This window comes from Capricornis sumatraensis, chromosome 5 (genome assembly GCF_032405125.1).
Source record: "Capricornis sumatraensis isolate serow.1 chromosome 5, serow.2, whole genome shotgun sequence".
In the NCBI taxonomy this organism is placed as follows: Eukaryota; Metazoa; Chordata; class Mammalia; order Artiodactyla; family Bovidae; genus Capricornis; species Capricornis sumatraensis.
The window spans coordinates 27,953,534-27,970,444 of record NC_091073.1 but is presented as its reverse complement, the minus strand read 5'-3'; the positions used below and the strand labels follow the sequence as shown (position 1 = coordinate 27,970,444).

The following is a 16,911-nucleotide window of genomic DNA, read 5'->3' as shown; positions in this document are numbered from 1 at the left end:
TATGCAAAATAGAATAACTGAAATATTTAGGAATTTAAAATCTTTAGCATTCTGTAACTTGTCAGTTTTTTTCTTCATTTAATAATGCTAATCTTTCAATCTTTATGTTTTTCTCTCTACAGTGATTTAATACCTTATTGAAACTACAAACTCATATCCACAGTGGTCTCATGTTGACAGATTACATAGTTTGAAAGCATGACATATTTTATAATGAAACATGCCATGTGGAAACTTTGAAGCCTAAATTCTGCCAAAATCTGAATAAAGAATTCCTCACCTGGTATGTAAGAGATCTCCTGACCACCACCATGACAAACCAGGAAAAGTGGGCCCATCTCAGCCCCTCAGAATTTTCCCAGCTTCAGAAATATGCTGAGTGTAAGTATTCATATTGATATGATTTTACTTGGTATTTATTTTAAATGGCATATTATATACTTTCAATAACAGATTATAGGTCCTGTTCAGCACTGGGATAAACGTCTTTTGTGTTGGCAAGTAAGTGGACTTGAAGCTACTTGTTTGGCATGAGGAAAAGGAAAATCACTAAATCTAGAAGAAAAAGAACTGGATGTTAGATGCAACACTGAACTTGGGAACCCTCCAGCTGTAATAGGTGCGATGCAAAGGAAAAAGAAGTTTGGGAGAAGAGAGATTGGCGAGTCTGTAACCAAGAAGAAGGATTAGCAGAAGTAAGAGGAAAAGTGAAATTTTTCCCCCCTTGTTTGTTAGCATAACATTTCTATAAGACTGGGAACAGGGAGTCTTAGATACATTGTGGCCAATCCCACATGTATAATAAGAGGTTGTAAAATAAAAATACAGAATAGAATAAGAGATTGTAAAAGAAAGAGAAGGTATTAGGGTGTGTGTATTAATATGAAGATAAGCCATGGTGATTTGTTTTATAGTGTGCAATTTTTAAATATGATTATCTTTACACATAAACAGCAGGATTGTATTTATTGTTTCTACCATGGATTTTTGAAAATTTACATATTTCACAAATTGAGTTTCAGCTGTAAATATAGGGGGCAGCTGTGTCAAGGTATTAGAGAAAATGAAGCAACTAAGAAATAGAAAGCAGCAAAAGGTTGCTGGGAGCATGATGAGTAGAGAAAAAATAAGCAGAGAATGTCATAAGAATGGTGATTATGAGTGACGAAAATGCAAGAAATGGACAGTGAGAAAGAACCAATAGCACACACAGTAGTGAAGGAGGCAGAAGGTGGAGCAGCTGGCTGGAGATGCTTATGCCAAGAGCTGGGGTGTGTAGGAGAGAAGTGACAAGAATGAACTGAATGATGTTTTGAAGGACAGGTGGAGAAAAGGATTAAACTCAAATGAGGGATCTTGAATAATAATAAATAGATAGGTGAGTGATAATAAGACTGATTTATGGGGTACATATTATAAGACAGGAACTATCTTAGAATGTCTGTTTATCTGGAAAGGCCAATAAATAGGTATTCCAGTCTTTCTAACTGGAGGGCTGAAGTGTTCTGGGTAAGGTTTTGAGAGTGCTGATGGGTATTTGTAAGGAAGATGCAAATTCCTATAAGAACCTGTGAGTTTTCTCCATCAATAATGATTAAAAATAAACAAAACAAAACAAACAGTGACTACCAAATTGGGGGGAGGAGGGCAAATAATTGATATCAAAATGTGGTCCCAGCTTCAAAAACTGTTTGGAGCCCCTTAAAGCCGGGTTCATCTACTTATCTCATGAGGACAGCTTAGTCCAGAATGGCTGAATTCTTGTCAGCATGTTTATAACTCAGTAGTTTTGAAGCTGACTGGATGGCATCACCGACTCAATGGACACGAGTCTGAGTGAACTCCGGGAGTTGGTGATGGACAGGGAGGCCTGGCGTGCTGTGATTCATGGGGCTGCAAAGAGTGGACACGACTGAGCGACTGAACTGAAACTGAAAAATTGGTTCACCTGTGTTTTCTAATTTTTATATGCTCTTTACTGTAAATATTTCTGAACATCTTTACAGAGAGTATTTTGCTTGGCATGGTGGGAAATGAAGATATGCATTTTTGGAATTTACAGTTTAGTGAAGGCTAGGAACTGATGGATAAATGACTCTAGATCTAGATAAAATATAATCGAAGGGCTACAAGCAAAGTTTAGGTATCTGTAGGGTTACAGTGTGCCACTTGAGATAGGGAGAAAGTGAAATCTTCATGAAAGAGGAATTTGAAATGAATTTAAAAAAAAGACAAGGTACATGCAAACAAATGATATATTTTAAAAGAAAAATTTAGCATATATTTGAGAAAGTGAGATGAGCCACATTTAGCTACAACACAAATTAAAGAAGTGAGTGAATTAAGGCTGTAAAACTGAGATGGAATTAAAATATACAATACCCAACCTGAGTTAGACAGTGAAAAGTATTTGTAGGATGCTAAGGGTTGGTTGTTATGAACAGCATTATAGCCCAAGAATTTGGATTTGCAAATATGAAAATAGTATTTGAAACAGACAGAAATTATGGCAGTGAGCTACTGCAATAAATTAAAAATTTGAATGGAGAAAGATGATAATAAAAACATAGATTTAATATTATATCATTAAAACTAATGGAAGAGAATTTAGGCAATAATAAAATATGAGAATTGAGAGAGAGGAGCAGATTTCAGCTCTAAAAATTTGATTGGAAAGACCGGGGTATTTGGTGACATAATTCCCCAAGTAGAATAAACATGATAGTTTTGTTTAGGTTATACTGAACTTAGCTGGACTTTTAAAATATATTTTCCAGTGCTTAGATACCTACAGGAAACATACCTATGGAGGCACTAATATAAAACAGATAAATTATTGCCAGAGCAGCTAAATTATTATTTAGAATAACTTTGGCTCAACTATTTAAATTGCATTTGAACTGATAAGTAGAATTTAATGCTAAAGTATTAAATATATTATTGACCACTACTTTTATTTTATTGGCTAAGGAATATGGGAGTACATTTAATTACATCATTAAAATCCTTCATTTTGTAATAAATTTGCAGAAATACCTATGACAGGTATAATAAAAATTGTCAAATGTAAAAGTTGTAACCTATTGAGACAAAGACTAATGGGCATTCCATAAAATAGTGAGCAGTGACCCAGTGAGTATAAGAACATTATTAAAGCAGATTTTTTAAGGAGACAAGTTAACTGTAAAGAAATAAATAGTACTGGTTCCATGATCATTAAACTTCTTCTCTTTTTTAAATGACCTCGACAGCAATGAAAAGTGCTAGATTTAATCCTTGAAGTTTCCTGTATAATTAAAAAGCAAAGACCGCTACGATTAGGATGTATCTTTGTGTAATAAATTGCCATTGTCAAAACATAACTGGAAACAAATTTATTAGCCTGAAGATTATAAAAGGGATATATTTTCCATGCTATTCAGTACATGTCATCAGTTTATTTGCAGCCTTTAAATCAGATTTTTCATGTTGCAATGCAATGTTGGCAAAGTGACATTCTTCCACAGTCTATTAGAAAAATGCTATATTAGATTTTAATTGCTTTCTTGATTTTAATTGTTTTGTGAATTTCAATAAGAAATTGTTTGTATATATTAAATGACTCAATTTTTAAAAGTTATTAACTTAAGTCTATATTTGTAGCATGCCAAGGTTATATGTGATATATTTCAAATAAGTGTTTTATATGCTTTTGGGGAATGAAGGTGTGGCTGTCAATTTCTTGGTTGAGATGAATGAATTCATGGAACTCTTACCCCCACAAAACCAAATCACTCAGCGTTAGTCCTATAATACCATATAGATCTTTTCCTCAAGTTATCTGATCTTGAGTTCTCTCCACAATTGCCATAATATATCGTGTCTTACTTTTTTTAGGCTGCTAAAATGAAATACCACAGACTGGGTAACTTATAAAGAATAGAACGTTATTTCTCATAGTTCTGGAGGTTGGAATTCTGAGATCAGGGTGCCTGGCATGGATTCTGATAAAGGTCTTTTGAGCTGCAAACTGTCAGCTTCTTGTATTCTCACATGGTCGAAAGAGCAAGAGGGGCAGCAAGTTCTCCTGGGATTCTTATAAAGGCTCTAATCAGAGTTCTAGCTTCAGGACCTCAGGAGAAATTCATTTCCTCCTGCAGGGGAGCTTCCTGACTAAGGGATTGAACCAGGGTTTCCTGCGTCTCCTGCAGAGCAAGCAGATTCTTTATGGCTGAGCCATCAGGGAAGCCCATTTACCTCCTAACCACAACCCCCCCATCATATTGTGAAATAGGATTCCAACATACGCATTCGGGGAGACACAAATTTTAGTCCATTATACCCTGCAACTATACATGTTGTTTCAACTTCTAGGCTTTCCTCATAATTAATTGGGGAAAAATTAAATGATATTAGCATAGCATTCCTGGCTAGGCAGCTAGCACATCAGTTTGTGTTCAAGTCCTGGTCCCACCATAGTGCAGCAAAGTACATAGTACTTTGTCTGACTTTCAAAAGTTATATAACATCTCTGTGTCCCAATTTTCATACTTCTAAAATGGGAAAAATAATAAATATGTCAAATGTTGTGAGTATTAAATTGAATGAGTTAATATATGTCAAGTAATGAGAACAGTGCCTTGTGAATTGCAAGTAATGTAGCTGTTTACAATCATTATTTTAGTAGAGAAGGAGGGACTGTTTTGTTGGCTGTTTGAACATATTGTTGATGATCGAGTTAAAAAGTGCCACATTTTGGAGCATGAAGAACCAATGTCTTTTTTTTTCTGCTACAGGACCAAATTTTTCCCACAAGGTAGAAGCTTCTGGTGCTGTTGGCAGCCTCAGATCTGTGTTGTCCCCACAAATGCTCAAGGCAGCTAATGCGAAGCCCGCTGTGGCCGCCTACAGCATGCTGAGCGCATGCTCCTGTTTAAGTTTTCAGACTGAGTCACTCCATGGGAAGCATTTCCATTGATATGTGGGAGAGGAGTATAATTTTCTTTCCCACTCTATAAAAAGTCATCCAAACTGTTGTTGTAAAATGAAGAGCTCTCACTCCTGCCGTGTAGAGAATTGAGCTTATCAGATTACTAGTTGTCAGTGCTTCCTGCTGTGGTTTCAAGACACAGCAAAGGGTTAAGAAATTCCAAATCTTTTCATGGATGAAAATATTTTCTATGTAAAATCTACACAGTATTTCCAAGTGATTCATTATCTGCCCACATATTGTCACTTAGGATTATCTTTTTATTTGCTATTTATAAAGAGTGTTATAGAGCATGTAAATTATTTTTGAGAAATACTGTGTTATTACAGTGGGAACACTTCTGAACTTTCATAAATTTCATACTGTTTATAGCAGCTGGCATTGTAGAGGGTTGCAAAATTATATGATGAACTTGTTCTTTTCAATAAGGACCAGTGTGCCTAATATTTGGACCAAGTGTACAGTTTCTTCCATTGGAGAGAGGCGTGCAGTATGACTTTGTGGAAAAAACACAGGCTTTGCAGGCAAACTAATATTTGACAGCGTTGAACTCCTGCTCTGTCTTCAACTTATTAGCCCTAGGGCCTTGGGGAGGTTATATATACTACCTGTGGCTCAGCTTACTCACCTGGAAAAGTGGAATTCCACCTCACAGTGTTGTAGGATTTAATGAGACAGTAGCCATCATCATCAATAATAGATTTTTAGTACCCTGTTCTAAATACAAGTATTGATTCATTTAATACAGTAAACCTTAGAGGAGGCAGATGATCTCTTAGGAAGATTACTTGGCCCATTGCTGTGGCACAATAAGTGATGGCAAAGATCAGAACAGTAATAATTCATTTAATATTTCTTACAAAGATCACTTTGTTCTTAAACAGGCTTTTAATCATGTTTCACATGTAGGAGAAACTGGAATCCAGGATTCATCGGGTCCTCTTATCTCCAACAGCCACAACCATCTCTCAAAGGGCTTTTGTGTACAGGACAGAGCTTCTAACTGTGGCTGTGGCTTTTGCTCCCAAATATACCCTTCTGCTCTCTTATTCTGCTTCATCGCACTGGATCCTGTGTGGACTTCCATGATGCCCTGTCTTAAGTGGAGTCATTTTTCTTCATCCTGCCCACACGTCTTTCTCCTATTTCTGGAACCTCCCTTACTCTTCGTTATGAAAAACATGTGAGGGAAAAGAGAGGAGAATAAAATCAGCACACAATTGTAATAATAATAAAAAAAATTGGCAGAGTCTTTTTCCGTCTTAAGTAGCTTTCCTCTCTCAAGAAACCCCACCCTTCAGCATGATGATCTGTATCTTTGAGATGTCTTCTGTGCTTGATCCATACCTGAAGGTTTAAGGAAGTGGAGGGAGAGACTAGACCTCCCCTGTGCATATTCAGCTTATTGGTAAACAAGTTTAGATCACATATTAGCCCTCTGATTCATCTCAGTGGGATTAGCTCTCTTACTTTTGTCCTTGACTCTTTGTTACATTGGCTCTATTTTGGGAGGCCAAGCCACTTAATGCTAATTACTCTCTTTGCCCAGACAGAAGAATAAATGGCTCAGAGTCAATTAGCATAGTGGCTGAAAACACATAACTCCTTGTTAGGTTAAACTGGGTTTGAGTTCAAGGGCTGTGATGCACACCTTGTTTTCCTCACTATGCCATAGGATTGCAATAATGATTCAGCGTGAAGAGGCCTGTAACATGCTCAGTACTCAATAAATAACTCTTTTGTTGAGAATCCTAATGGTGGTGATGGAGGTGATTTCCTGTGAAAATGAGGACTTTGTTCTTGGATTTATGCCTACTCACTTCTACTACTCACGCAGACTGTCTTGACTTTGCCCTGACACTTGTCTGCAGTTGGAATCTGTGACTCTATTTTAGATAATCCATGTCTTTCATTTCCAACCCTGTTTCTTCTTATTCACATTGATTAACTCAGCAGTTCCTGGCTCTCACCCAGATTTTATTTCTGGAATGTATGTTGGCTGCAAAATCTCTTTCGCCTCATCTCTGGCTTTGGTTCCTATTTGTTGTACTGCTTCAGGCCGAATTTCCTGCTGGTGGCTTCTCTGGGTCCATGTAGCTTAAGTTTTTCAATACCTGAATCTTGTAGTAGTAAAAGAAAGTAATAACTATGAATGTCTAAGTTTCCATTATTTCAGTATCCTGAAAAACCATCATTTTCAATGACTTTTAACATCTACTTTTTTTTCAACTTTTCAAAATTGCCCCAAAGCCATAAATTAAGATTTATGGTCAAACAAACTTTAATATTGAAGTTAGGATTTCTGAGAAATGTTTTGGTCAGAGTGGACCAAATTGGGCTATGATTGGAAAAGTTAACAAAATCTCAGTGGCTTAACAAAACAGAAGCTTATTTCTTGGTCCTATGTACATTTCCAAATCTGAATCAGCAAATGGTTTAATTTCACATTGTCCTTAATCAAGTCCCAGTCAGATGGAGTAGTCATCAGCTTTAAAAATTGGCACATGCTGTAACAGAGAGAAATAGACTTTGTACACTGGGGGCTGACTCTTAAGGCTTCGTCCTGATAATGTCATTGCTTACGTTTCTTTGGCCCAAGCAATCCACATGATCACATCTAACTTGAAAGGAGTACAGAAGTGCATTCTTTCTGTCTGTCTAGCACTGGGGAAGATAGAAATATTTGGTGAAAACTACAAATGTGAACAGTAACTCACAAGTATTTATTGTGGATCATTAAGAAAGTCATTGCAATCTCTTTAAGCTTCTGTTTCTTCACCTTATAAAATGAGGCTAGTACTCCCCACTTATAAATAATTAGTCTTGTTGTTATTACTAATATTAGTATGATGAATTGTAACAAAAGTTATCACAAAAATTCATAGAGGTTAAATTATGCACTTCATCCTTAATTGAGTTGTAGATTAAAGGTTGCTATTTTCTAGAAATTTCCTTAGATGCTGCCATCTACATTTTAGCAGGAAGTGCCCTCCACACACATATGCATACACACACACACACACATGCACTAATATGAGTATGTATACTTCAGTTCAGTTCAGTCGCTCAGTTGTGTCCGACTCTTTGCCACCCCATGAACTGCAGCACGCCAGGCCTCCTTGTCTATCACCAACACCCTGAGCCTACCCAAAGTCATGTCCATCGAGTTGGTGATGCCATCCAACCAGCTCATCCTCTGTCATCCCCTTCTCCTCCTGCCCCCAATCCCTCCCAGCATCAGGGTCTTTTCCAGTGAGTCAGCTCTTTGCAGCATGTGGACAACATATTGGAGTTTCAGCTTCAACATCAGTCCTTCCAATGAACACCCAGGACTGATCTCCTTTAGGATGGACTGGTTGGATCTCCTTGCAGTCCAGGGGACTCTCAAGAGTCTTCTCCAACACCACAGTTCAAAAGCATCATTCTTCGGTGCTCAGCTTTCTTCACAGTCCAACTCTCATATCCATACATGACTACTGGAAAAACCATAGCCTTGACTAGATGGACCTTTGTTGGCAAAGCAATGTCTCTGCTTTTTAATATGCTGTCTAGGTTGGTTATAAATTTCCTTCCAAGGAGTAAGCATCTTTTAATTTCATGGCTGGAATCACCATCTGCAGTGATTTTGTTGCCCCCCAAAATAAAGTCTGACACTCTTTCCACTGTTTCCCCATCTATTTAGAGGAACTTAATTTTACTCACTGCTTGTTATTTAGCCAGAAATATTTAGTACCTTTTACTCTTAGGCAGTAAGCTTGGTTTCAGATAATACAGAAATGAATATCATGGTTCTTTTAGTCAAAGAGCTTAGTCTATTCAGAGAGAGTAAATACCATGGCAAATGATGATAAAGCAATAAAATACTTACTCCTGCTAATATATATGCAAGGTTCTTTTAAAATGAGATACAGTTGACATATAACATTGTATTAGGTGTACAACACAGTGATTTGATATGTATTGCAAAATGATTACCACAATAAATTTAGTTAACAGCTATCAACACAATGACAATTTTTTCCTTATGATGATAACTTTTAAGAGGCACTCTCTTAGGAACTTACAATTATATAATACAGCATTGTTAACTATTGTCACTATGCTGTTCTTATAAGGGAGAGTTTGTACCTGTTAAACACACTTACCCATTACACTCATCCCTTGCCCCTTGCTTTTGGAGAAGCACAATTTTGTTCCTGTAAGTTTCTGAGATTCCACATGTAAGTGAGATTATACAATATTTGTCTTTTTCTCTTCTGACTTACTTCACTTACTATATTGTCCTTAAGGACCACACATGTTGTTGTCACAAATGTCTTTCTTTCTAATGGATAGATAACATATGTATCAGTTCAGTTCAGTCACTCAGTCGTGTCTGACTCTTTGCAACCCCATGAATCACAGCACGCCAGGCCTCCCTGTCCATCACCATCTCCCGGAGTTCACTCAGACTCACATCCATCGAGTCTGTGATGCCATCCAGCCCCTCGGTCGTCCCCTTCTCCTCCTGCCCCCAATCCCTCCCAGCATCAAAGTCTTTTCCAATGAGTCAACTCTTCGCATGAGGTGGCCAAAGTTCTGGAGTTTCAGCTTTAGCATCATTACTTCCAAAGAAATCCCAGGGTTGATCTCCTTCAGAATGGATTGGTTGGATCTCCTTGCAGTTCAAGGGACTCTCAAGAGTCTTCTCCAACACCACAGTTCAAATGCATCAATTCTTCAGCTCTCAGCCTTCTTCACAGTCCAACTCTCACATCCATACATGACCACAGGAAAAACCATAGCCTTGACTAGACGGACCTTAGTTGGCAAAGTAATGTCTCTGCTTTTGAATATACTATCTAGGCTGGTCGTAACTTTTCTACCAAGGAGTAAACATCTCTTAATTTCATGGCTGCAGTCACCATCTGCAGTGATTTTGGAGCCCCCCAAAATAAAGTCTGACACTGTTTCTACTGTTTCCCCATCTATTTCCCATGAAGTGATGGGACCGGATGCCATGATCTTCGTTTTCTGAATGTCGAGCTTTAAGCCAACTTTTTCACTCCTCTTTCACTTTCATCAAGAGACTTTTTATTTTCATTTATTTATTTTTTTGTGTGTTTTGTTTAATTTTTTTTTAATTTTTACTTTATTTTACTTTACAATACTGTATTGGTTTTGCCATACATTGACATGAATCCACCATGGGTGTACATGCATTCCCAAACATGAATCCCCCTTCCACCTCCCTCCCCATAACATCTCTCTGGGTCATCCCTGTGCACCAGCCCCAAGCGTCCTGTATCCTGCATCGGACATAGACTGATGATTCGTTTCTTACATGATAGTATACATGTTTCAATGCCCTTCTCCCAAATCATCCCACCCTCTCCCTCTCCCTCTGAGTCCAAAAGTCCACTCTACACAACTGTATCTCTTTTGCTGTCTCGCATACAGGGTCATCATTGCCATCTTTCTGCGGGGCATACACACTGAGGAAACCAGAATTGAAAGAGACGCATGTACCCCAGTGTTCATCGCAGCACTGTTTATAATAGCCAGGACATGGAAACAACCTAGATGTCCATCAGCAGATGAATGGATAAGAAAGCTGTGGTACATATACACAATGGAGTATTACTCAGCCATTAAAAAGAATACATTTGAAACAGTTCTAATGAGGTGGATGAAACTGGAGCCAATTATACAGAATGAAGTAAGCCAGAAAGAAAAACACCAATACAGTATACTAACACATATATATGGAATTTAGAAAGAGACTTTTTAGCTCCTCTTCACTTTCTGCCATAAGGGTGGTGTCATCTGCATATCTGAGGTTATTGATATTTCTCCCGGCAATCTTGATTCCAGCTTCTGTTTCTTCCAGTCCAGCGTTTCTCATGATGTACTCTGCATATAAGTTAAATAAGCAGGGTGACAATATACAGCCTTGACGTACTCCTTTTCCTATTTGGAATCAGTCTGTTGTTCCATGTCCAGTTCTAACTGTTGCTTCCTGACCTGCATACAGATTTCTGAACAGGCAGGTCAGGTGGTCTTGTATTCCTATCTCTTTGAGAATTTTCCACAGTTTATTGTGATCCACACAGTCAAAAGGCTTTGGCATAGTCAATAAAGCAGAAATAGATGTTTTTCTGGAACTCTCTTGCTTTTTCCATGATCCAGCGGATGTTGGCAATTTGATCTCTGGTTCCTCTGCCTTTTCTAAATCCAGCTTGAACATCTGGAAGTTCACGGTTCACGTATTGCTGAAGCCTTGCTTGGAAAATTTTGAGCATTACTTTACTAGCATGTGAGATGAGTGCAATTGTGCGGTAGTTTGAGCATTCTTTGGCATTGCCTTTCTTTGGGATTGGAATGAAAACTGACCTTTTCCAGTCCTGTGGCCACTGCTGAGTTTTCCAAATTTGCTGGCATATTGAGTGCAGCACTTTCACAGCATCATCTTTCAGGATTTGAAACAGCTCCACTGGAATTCCATCACCTCACTAGCTTTGTTCATAGTGATGCTTTCTAAGGCCCACTTGACCTCACATTCCATGTCTGGCTCTAGATGAGTGATCACACCATCGTGATTATCTGGGTCGTGAAGATCTTTTTTGTACAGTTCTTCCATGTATTCTTGCCACCTCTTCTTAATATCTTCTGCTTCTGTTAGGTCCATACCATTTCTGTCCTTTATCCAGCCCATCTTTGCATGAAATGTTCCCTTGGTATCTCTAATTTTCTTGAAGAGATCTCTAGTCTTTCCCATTTTGTTGTTTTCCTCTATTTCTTTGCATTGATCGCTGAAGAAGGCTTTCTTATCTCTTCTTGCTATTCTTTGGGACTCTGCATTCAGATGCTTATATCTTTCCTTTTCTCCTTTGCTTTTTGCCTCTCTTTTTTTCACAGCTATTTGTAAGGCCTCCCCAGACAGCCATTTTGCTTTTTTGCATTTGTTTTCCATGGGGATAGTCTTGATCCCTGTCTCCTGTACAATGTCATGAACCTCCATCCATAGTTCATCAGGCACTCTATCTATCAGATCTAGTCCCTTTAATCTATTTCTCACCTCCACTGTATAATCATAAGGGATTTGATTTAAGTCATACCTGAATGGTCTAGCGGTTTTCCCTACTTTCTTCAGTTTGAGTCTGATTTTGGTAATAAGGAATTCATGATCTGAGCCACAGTCAGCTCCTGGTCTTGTTTTTGTTGACTGTATAGAGCTTCTCCATCTTTGGGTGCAGAGAATATAATCAGTCTGATTTCGGTGTTGACCATCTGGTGATGTCCATGTGTAGAGTCTTCTCTTGTGTTGTTGGAAGAGGGTGTTTGCTATGACTAGTGCATTTTCTTGGCAAAACTCTGTTAGTCTTTGCCATGCTTCATTCCGCATTCCAAGGCCAAATTTGCCTGCTATTCCAGGTGTTTCTTGACTTCATACTTTTGCATTCCAGTCCTCTATAATGAAAAGAACGTTTTTTGGGGGTGTTAGTTCTAAAAGGTCTTTAGGTCTTCATAAAACCATTCAACATCAGTTTCTTCAGGATTACTGGTTGGGGCATAGACTGGGATTACTGTGATATTGAATGGTTTGCCTTGGAGATGAACAGAGATCATTCTGTCATTTTTGAGATTGCATGCAAGTACTGCATTTAAATTATATATATATATACACATAATTTTATTTACCATTTATTTGTCTATGGACAATTAGGTTGTTTATATATTTTGGCAATTTCAAATAATGCTGCAATGTAAATGAAGGTACAGAGATCTCTTCAGGATATTGATTTTATTTCTTTCATATAAATACTCAGATGTGGAATTGCTGGATAATATGGTAGTTCTATTTTTAAATTTTTGAATAATCTCCATACTGTTTTCCATAGTGGCTATACCAATTTATATTTCCATCACAGTGTACAAGGTTCTCATGCACATCCTTTCTGATACTTGTTACCTCTTTTTGATGATGTCCATTTGAAGAGGTGTGAAGTGTTATCTCACTGTGATTTCATGTGGCATTTTCTTAATGATAAGTGATGTAGAGCACCCCTGTTTGTACCAGAAATACGCATCTTTCTCTGAGCAAATGGGTGTTTCAGTCCATAGCTTCTGCACTGTGTCCTGTGGGCCAATTGAAAACTTATATTCTATTATAGACTTGTGAGACTTTGGGACATAAACCCTGTTGGCCAGGAGAGCCAGATAATCAGGGGGTAAATCCTCTGGGCACAGCTGCAAAAGCTGGGGTACCAGACCTCTGTGCAAACTCCTTTCTGGAATATCAGGCCACCTGGAGCAAGGCAGGTAAAGAGAAAGAGAGCAAAGATGGTGCCTGCTAGCCTCCTGTCTTTGGAGAGTATTACAGTCAGCCCCTAGATGGGTATTAAATTAGATGCTTGCTCCTCAGGCCACAGCTTTTAAGCTAAGAAAATAGCCCTTTTTAATGAAAAGACTGGACATCTTTCGTACACAAAATTTTGCATATTTTGTTCTGGAAGATATAATTTTACTCATTTAAAATTCTGCATCACTCCATGATCTCTCAGTGGTATTGATTACATTAATATACCTATATCTACATCTCTCTATGTATGTACAGATGTCTGATAAACAATACATAATATGTTTCATTTTGAAATCTGAGCATTACATATTTAATCTGCTGCCTCTGCACTGGACCTGGGGGCTTAGCCACAGTAAGTCTGCTTGGGCTGTTATGAACATTTTCTCAGTTCCCAAAAGCCTTGTGGGCCTCCTAGACACAAGCCCCATTGGCTTTCACAGATAGACGTTTTGGAGGCCCCTCTTTCAAGTGAAAGGATTCAAAGCTGGGACACCATATGTGGTGTTCAGACCCCTGGCTCATCAGGGAAAAGTGGTATTTATGAGTTCCCTCCTAGCTGTGGATCACCACAGTGGGGCCGGGGCTCATGGCAGAATTGTACCTCAGCCTTTAGTACCTATTTTGATGTGGATTTTTTCTTGTTTGCCCTATACGTAGGGGTCATTCACATCCTCATTGTTTACAGCGTTCTTACTTAGGGAATTATTCCATGTAGCTGTAGAGGAAGTGAGTTCAGGAGCTTCCTGAGTCACCTTTTTGAACCAAAATCTAGCAAGACTCTTTGAGAGCTTTTAACTCTTCTTCGCATGGATAGGTGTTGAAAGGGGAGAGGAATTTTAATTGAAAGTATTGAATAGAGTTTTTCAAAAAGCAGAGAAACTCCAAATAGATATCAGAGCATGTGTTGAGGCATGAAAGAAAGTTGGGAAAGTAGGGAAGAGTTGGAAATGTGTGTTGGTGTATGTATATATTTGTGTCTCAGCAGATATATGTGTACACGGACATGTGTATGAAGACAATACTAAAGAATTCAGCGCCAGTCATACAATACCAATCTGTAAGTGACATTAATAAAACATTGCCTATCAACATATAATCATTGGGAGAAAGTAAAGATGCTGAGTGGAAGAGAGGCAGAATATATACAAACTCTTCATAGAATCTTAGCCATGAGAAAAAAGAGGAAGACTCAAAGTTAATCGAATAAAAAGAGGGATTTTGTTCTTTCACATAGGAAAGAAAGACATGTTTATAGGAAACAAGTTGGGCAGCATATAAAGAGAAACACTTGGTGATGAAAGATTTTGAGCTTATGGCCAAATCTAGAATTATGTTTTGGTTTTATTCAGTTTTCTTATTCAGTCCTTTATTCAGTCCTTCTCTACTGTTTATTTTCTTAATGTATTAGTTTTGGTCATTATCAAGTTACATAACCTTTCTAAAGTTTAATTTTCTCTACTGTGTAATTAAGAAAATAAAAAGCCCACTCACAAGAATATTGTAAGTCTCAAAATAATATGTGTGGAAATGCATTGTAAATGGCAAACTACCATATGTAAGTTAATTATTATTTTTATTGTTACTATCATTAGAATGTTCTGAGTTATCGTTCTGCTATTTCTTTTCTTTTTCGTAGTTCAGTATCTCTGTTTCTTGCAAATACACATTTATAATCTTATTATTTATTGAATTGTGTAGTTTGTTTCTGTGAGATTATGTAAGAAATACCATCCTATTTCTTGTGGCCTAATTTTCCACAATTTATCTTCAAATCCAGTTGCCTCTTTCAAAGCCTTGCCTAGGGAACATCAGGTACAGGGATTATTTTTGCATACTCCCAAAGTGTATTTTATAAGGAAGAACATTGCCAAGACTACAGTGGGTCTGAGATCTTACCATACTTATAGTCTTAGAAGAACTTGTGATTGTCTTTACCACCATAATCAGTACCCCACAAATTGTTGAAAACTTTCCCATCAGATTGCCTTTCAGTTCATATAAAGACAACTTCAGATTTGTGCCCAGATATCTCCTTGTCTTGGTCTCTGATTCCTCTTCTTTCCCTGTGCCCTAACACTGGGTTTCCAGGTACATCCTATTTACACCCTACTTTTCAAGATAGGAGAGTCACCTACTTTTCTATATTCATCCAGAGAGGATGAAGGGAAATACAGTTAGTTAAAGCTATTTTAGAGCCTAGTGTGAAAAAGAGGCATAATTCTTATATTTTATTTTTTAAAAGTCAGTCTTTTAAAATACAGTTACACACACAGACACACACACCTTTTTCTTGCAAGTAGCAATCATTAATTTATTTTTCATTGCTTCGTTATAGAATGAGCACAGAAAGAAAGGATCTGGGAGAGGGAGACCAAAAGCTCCACTCCGGGCAAATTCTCCCCTTTCGTTGAATACGTTGCCCCTTCCCTGGTGGCTCAGCTGGTAAAAAATCCGCCTACAATGGGAGAGACCTGGGTTCGATCCCTGGGTTGGGAAGATCCTCTGGAAAAGGCAACGGCTACCCACTCCAGTATTCTGGCCTTGAGTTTTCCATGGATCGAATGGTTCATGGGGTCTCAAAGAGTCGGACTGAGCGACTTTCACTTTCAGAAGCTCAAATAGTAACACGTTCTGCTCCAAAGGTACTGATGACATGAGGCAGGATCCTCAACATTCATGCAATTGCAAGGAGTTCTCAAAGTAGAAGTCAAAGTTGCTCAGTTATGTCTGATTTTTTGCAACTCATGGAATTCTCCAGGCCAGAATACTGGAGTGGGTACCCATTCCCTTCTCCAGGGGATCTTCCCAACCCAGGGATCGAACCCAGGTCTCTCCTATTGCAGGTGGGTTCTTTAGCAGCTGAGCCATCAGGGAAGCTCATTTGAGCTTCTACAGCTGCCAAATGATAAATGACTTCTAGATCTTTTTAAGACTTAGGATAAATTAGGATAATCCACTCTCCCTTGAAACATGCCCCCAAACTGAAGACAGTGGGAAATCAAAACTCTCACATTAAAAAAAAAAAAAAATCAGGAAAAGAGTAAAATGGTGGTAGCCATAACTTCAACCTGGACATGAGCATCCCCCAGATGTTTACAAAATTCTGCCAAATCTTTCTTATTTATAGTCTCCCTATGGATATCAGACGTTGGTAGTGGTAATTTTTAAATTCTTTCAAATGAGGATCTTTATCTAGAAATTTACTCATGAAAGATATGCTTTAGTTAACTATTCAAGGAGGTAGCCTGTAATGAAAGGAATGCCAAGGAAAGCATGGAACAGAGTTTATATTCTGATTATTGGTAGGATATAATTTGATATGATTACTGATATATCCTGTTACCAATATCAAATAAACTGTTTATGATAAGAAAATATTATAAATGAGCCAGAATTATTTTAAAATAATAAACCTTTCTGGGAGGGCATATTTTCCTTTCTACTCCTCTCATATATTCACTTGACGAATGGCAGAATTTTAAAGAAAATTAGACATCTTAAACATTTTGGAGTCTTTGGGACCAGAAAACTTACATCCTCATTATATCCAGCCTCTTTTCTCTTCTTGGGTGCCAAAGACATCAGGTGTTTCTCTCAGTGT

At 37.9% G+C, this 16,911-nt stretch overlaps 1 protein-coding gene across 6 annotated transcripts in view; it reads left to right on the top strand.

Annotated features, from left to right (window-relative positions):
• The first annotated feature begins 311 nt into the window (after nt 1-311).
• The window catches only part of DGKB (diacylglycerol kinase beta), a 799,100-nt gene continuing 782,500 nt past the window's right edge, over nt 312-16,911 (top strand). For all 6 annotated transcript variants that reach the window (XM_068972349.1, XM_068972347.1, XM_068972346.1 and 3 more), the window contains exon 1: nt 312-381. In XM_068972349.1, the coding sequence (XP_068828450.1) occupies nt 312-381 (70 nt within the window). The remainder of the gene's footprint in view (nt 382-16,911) is intronic.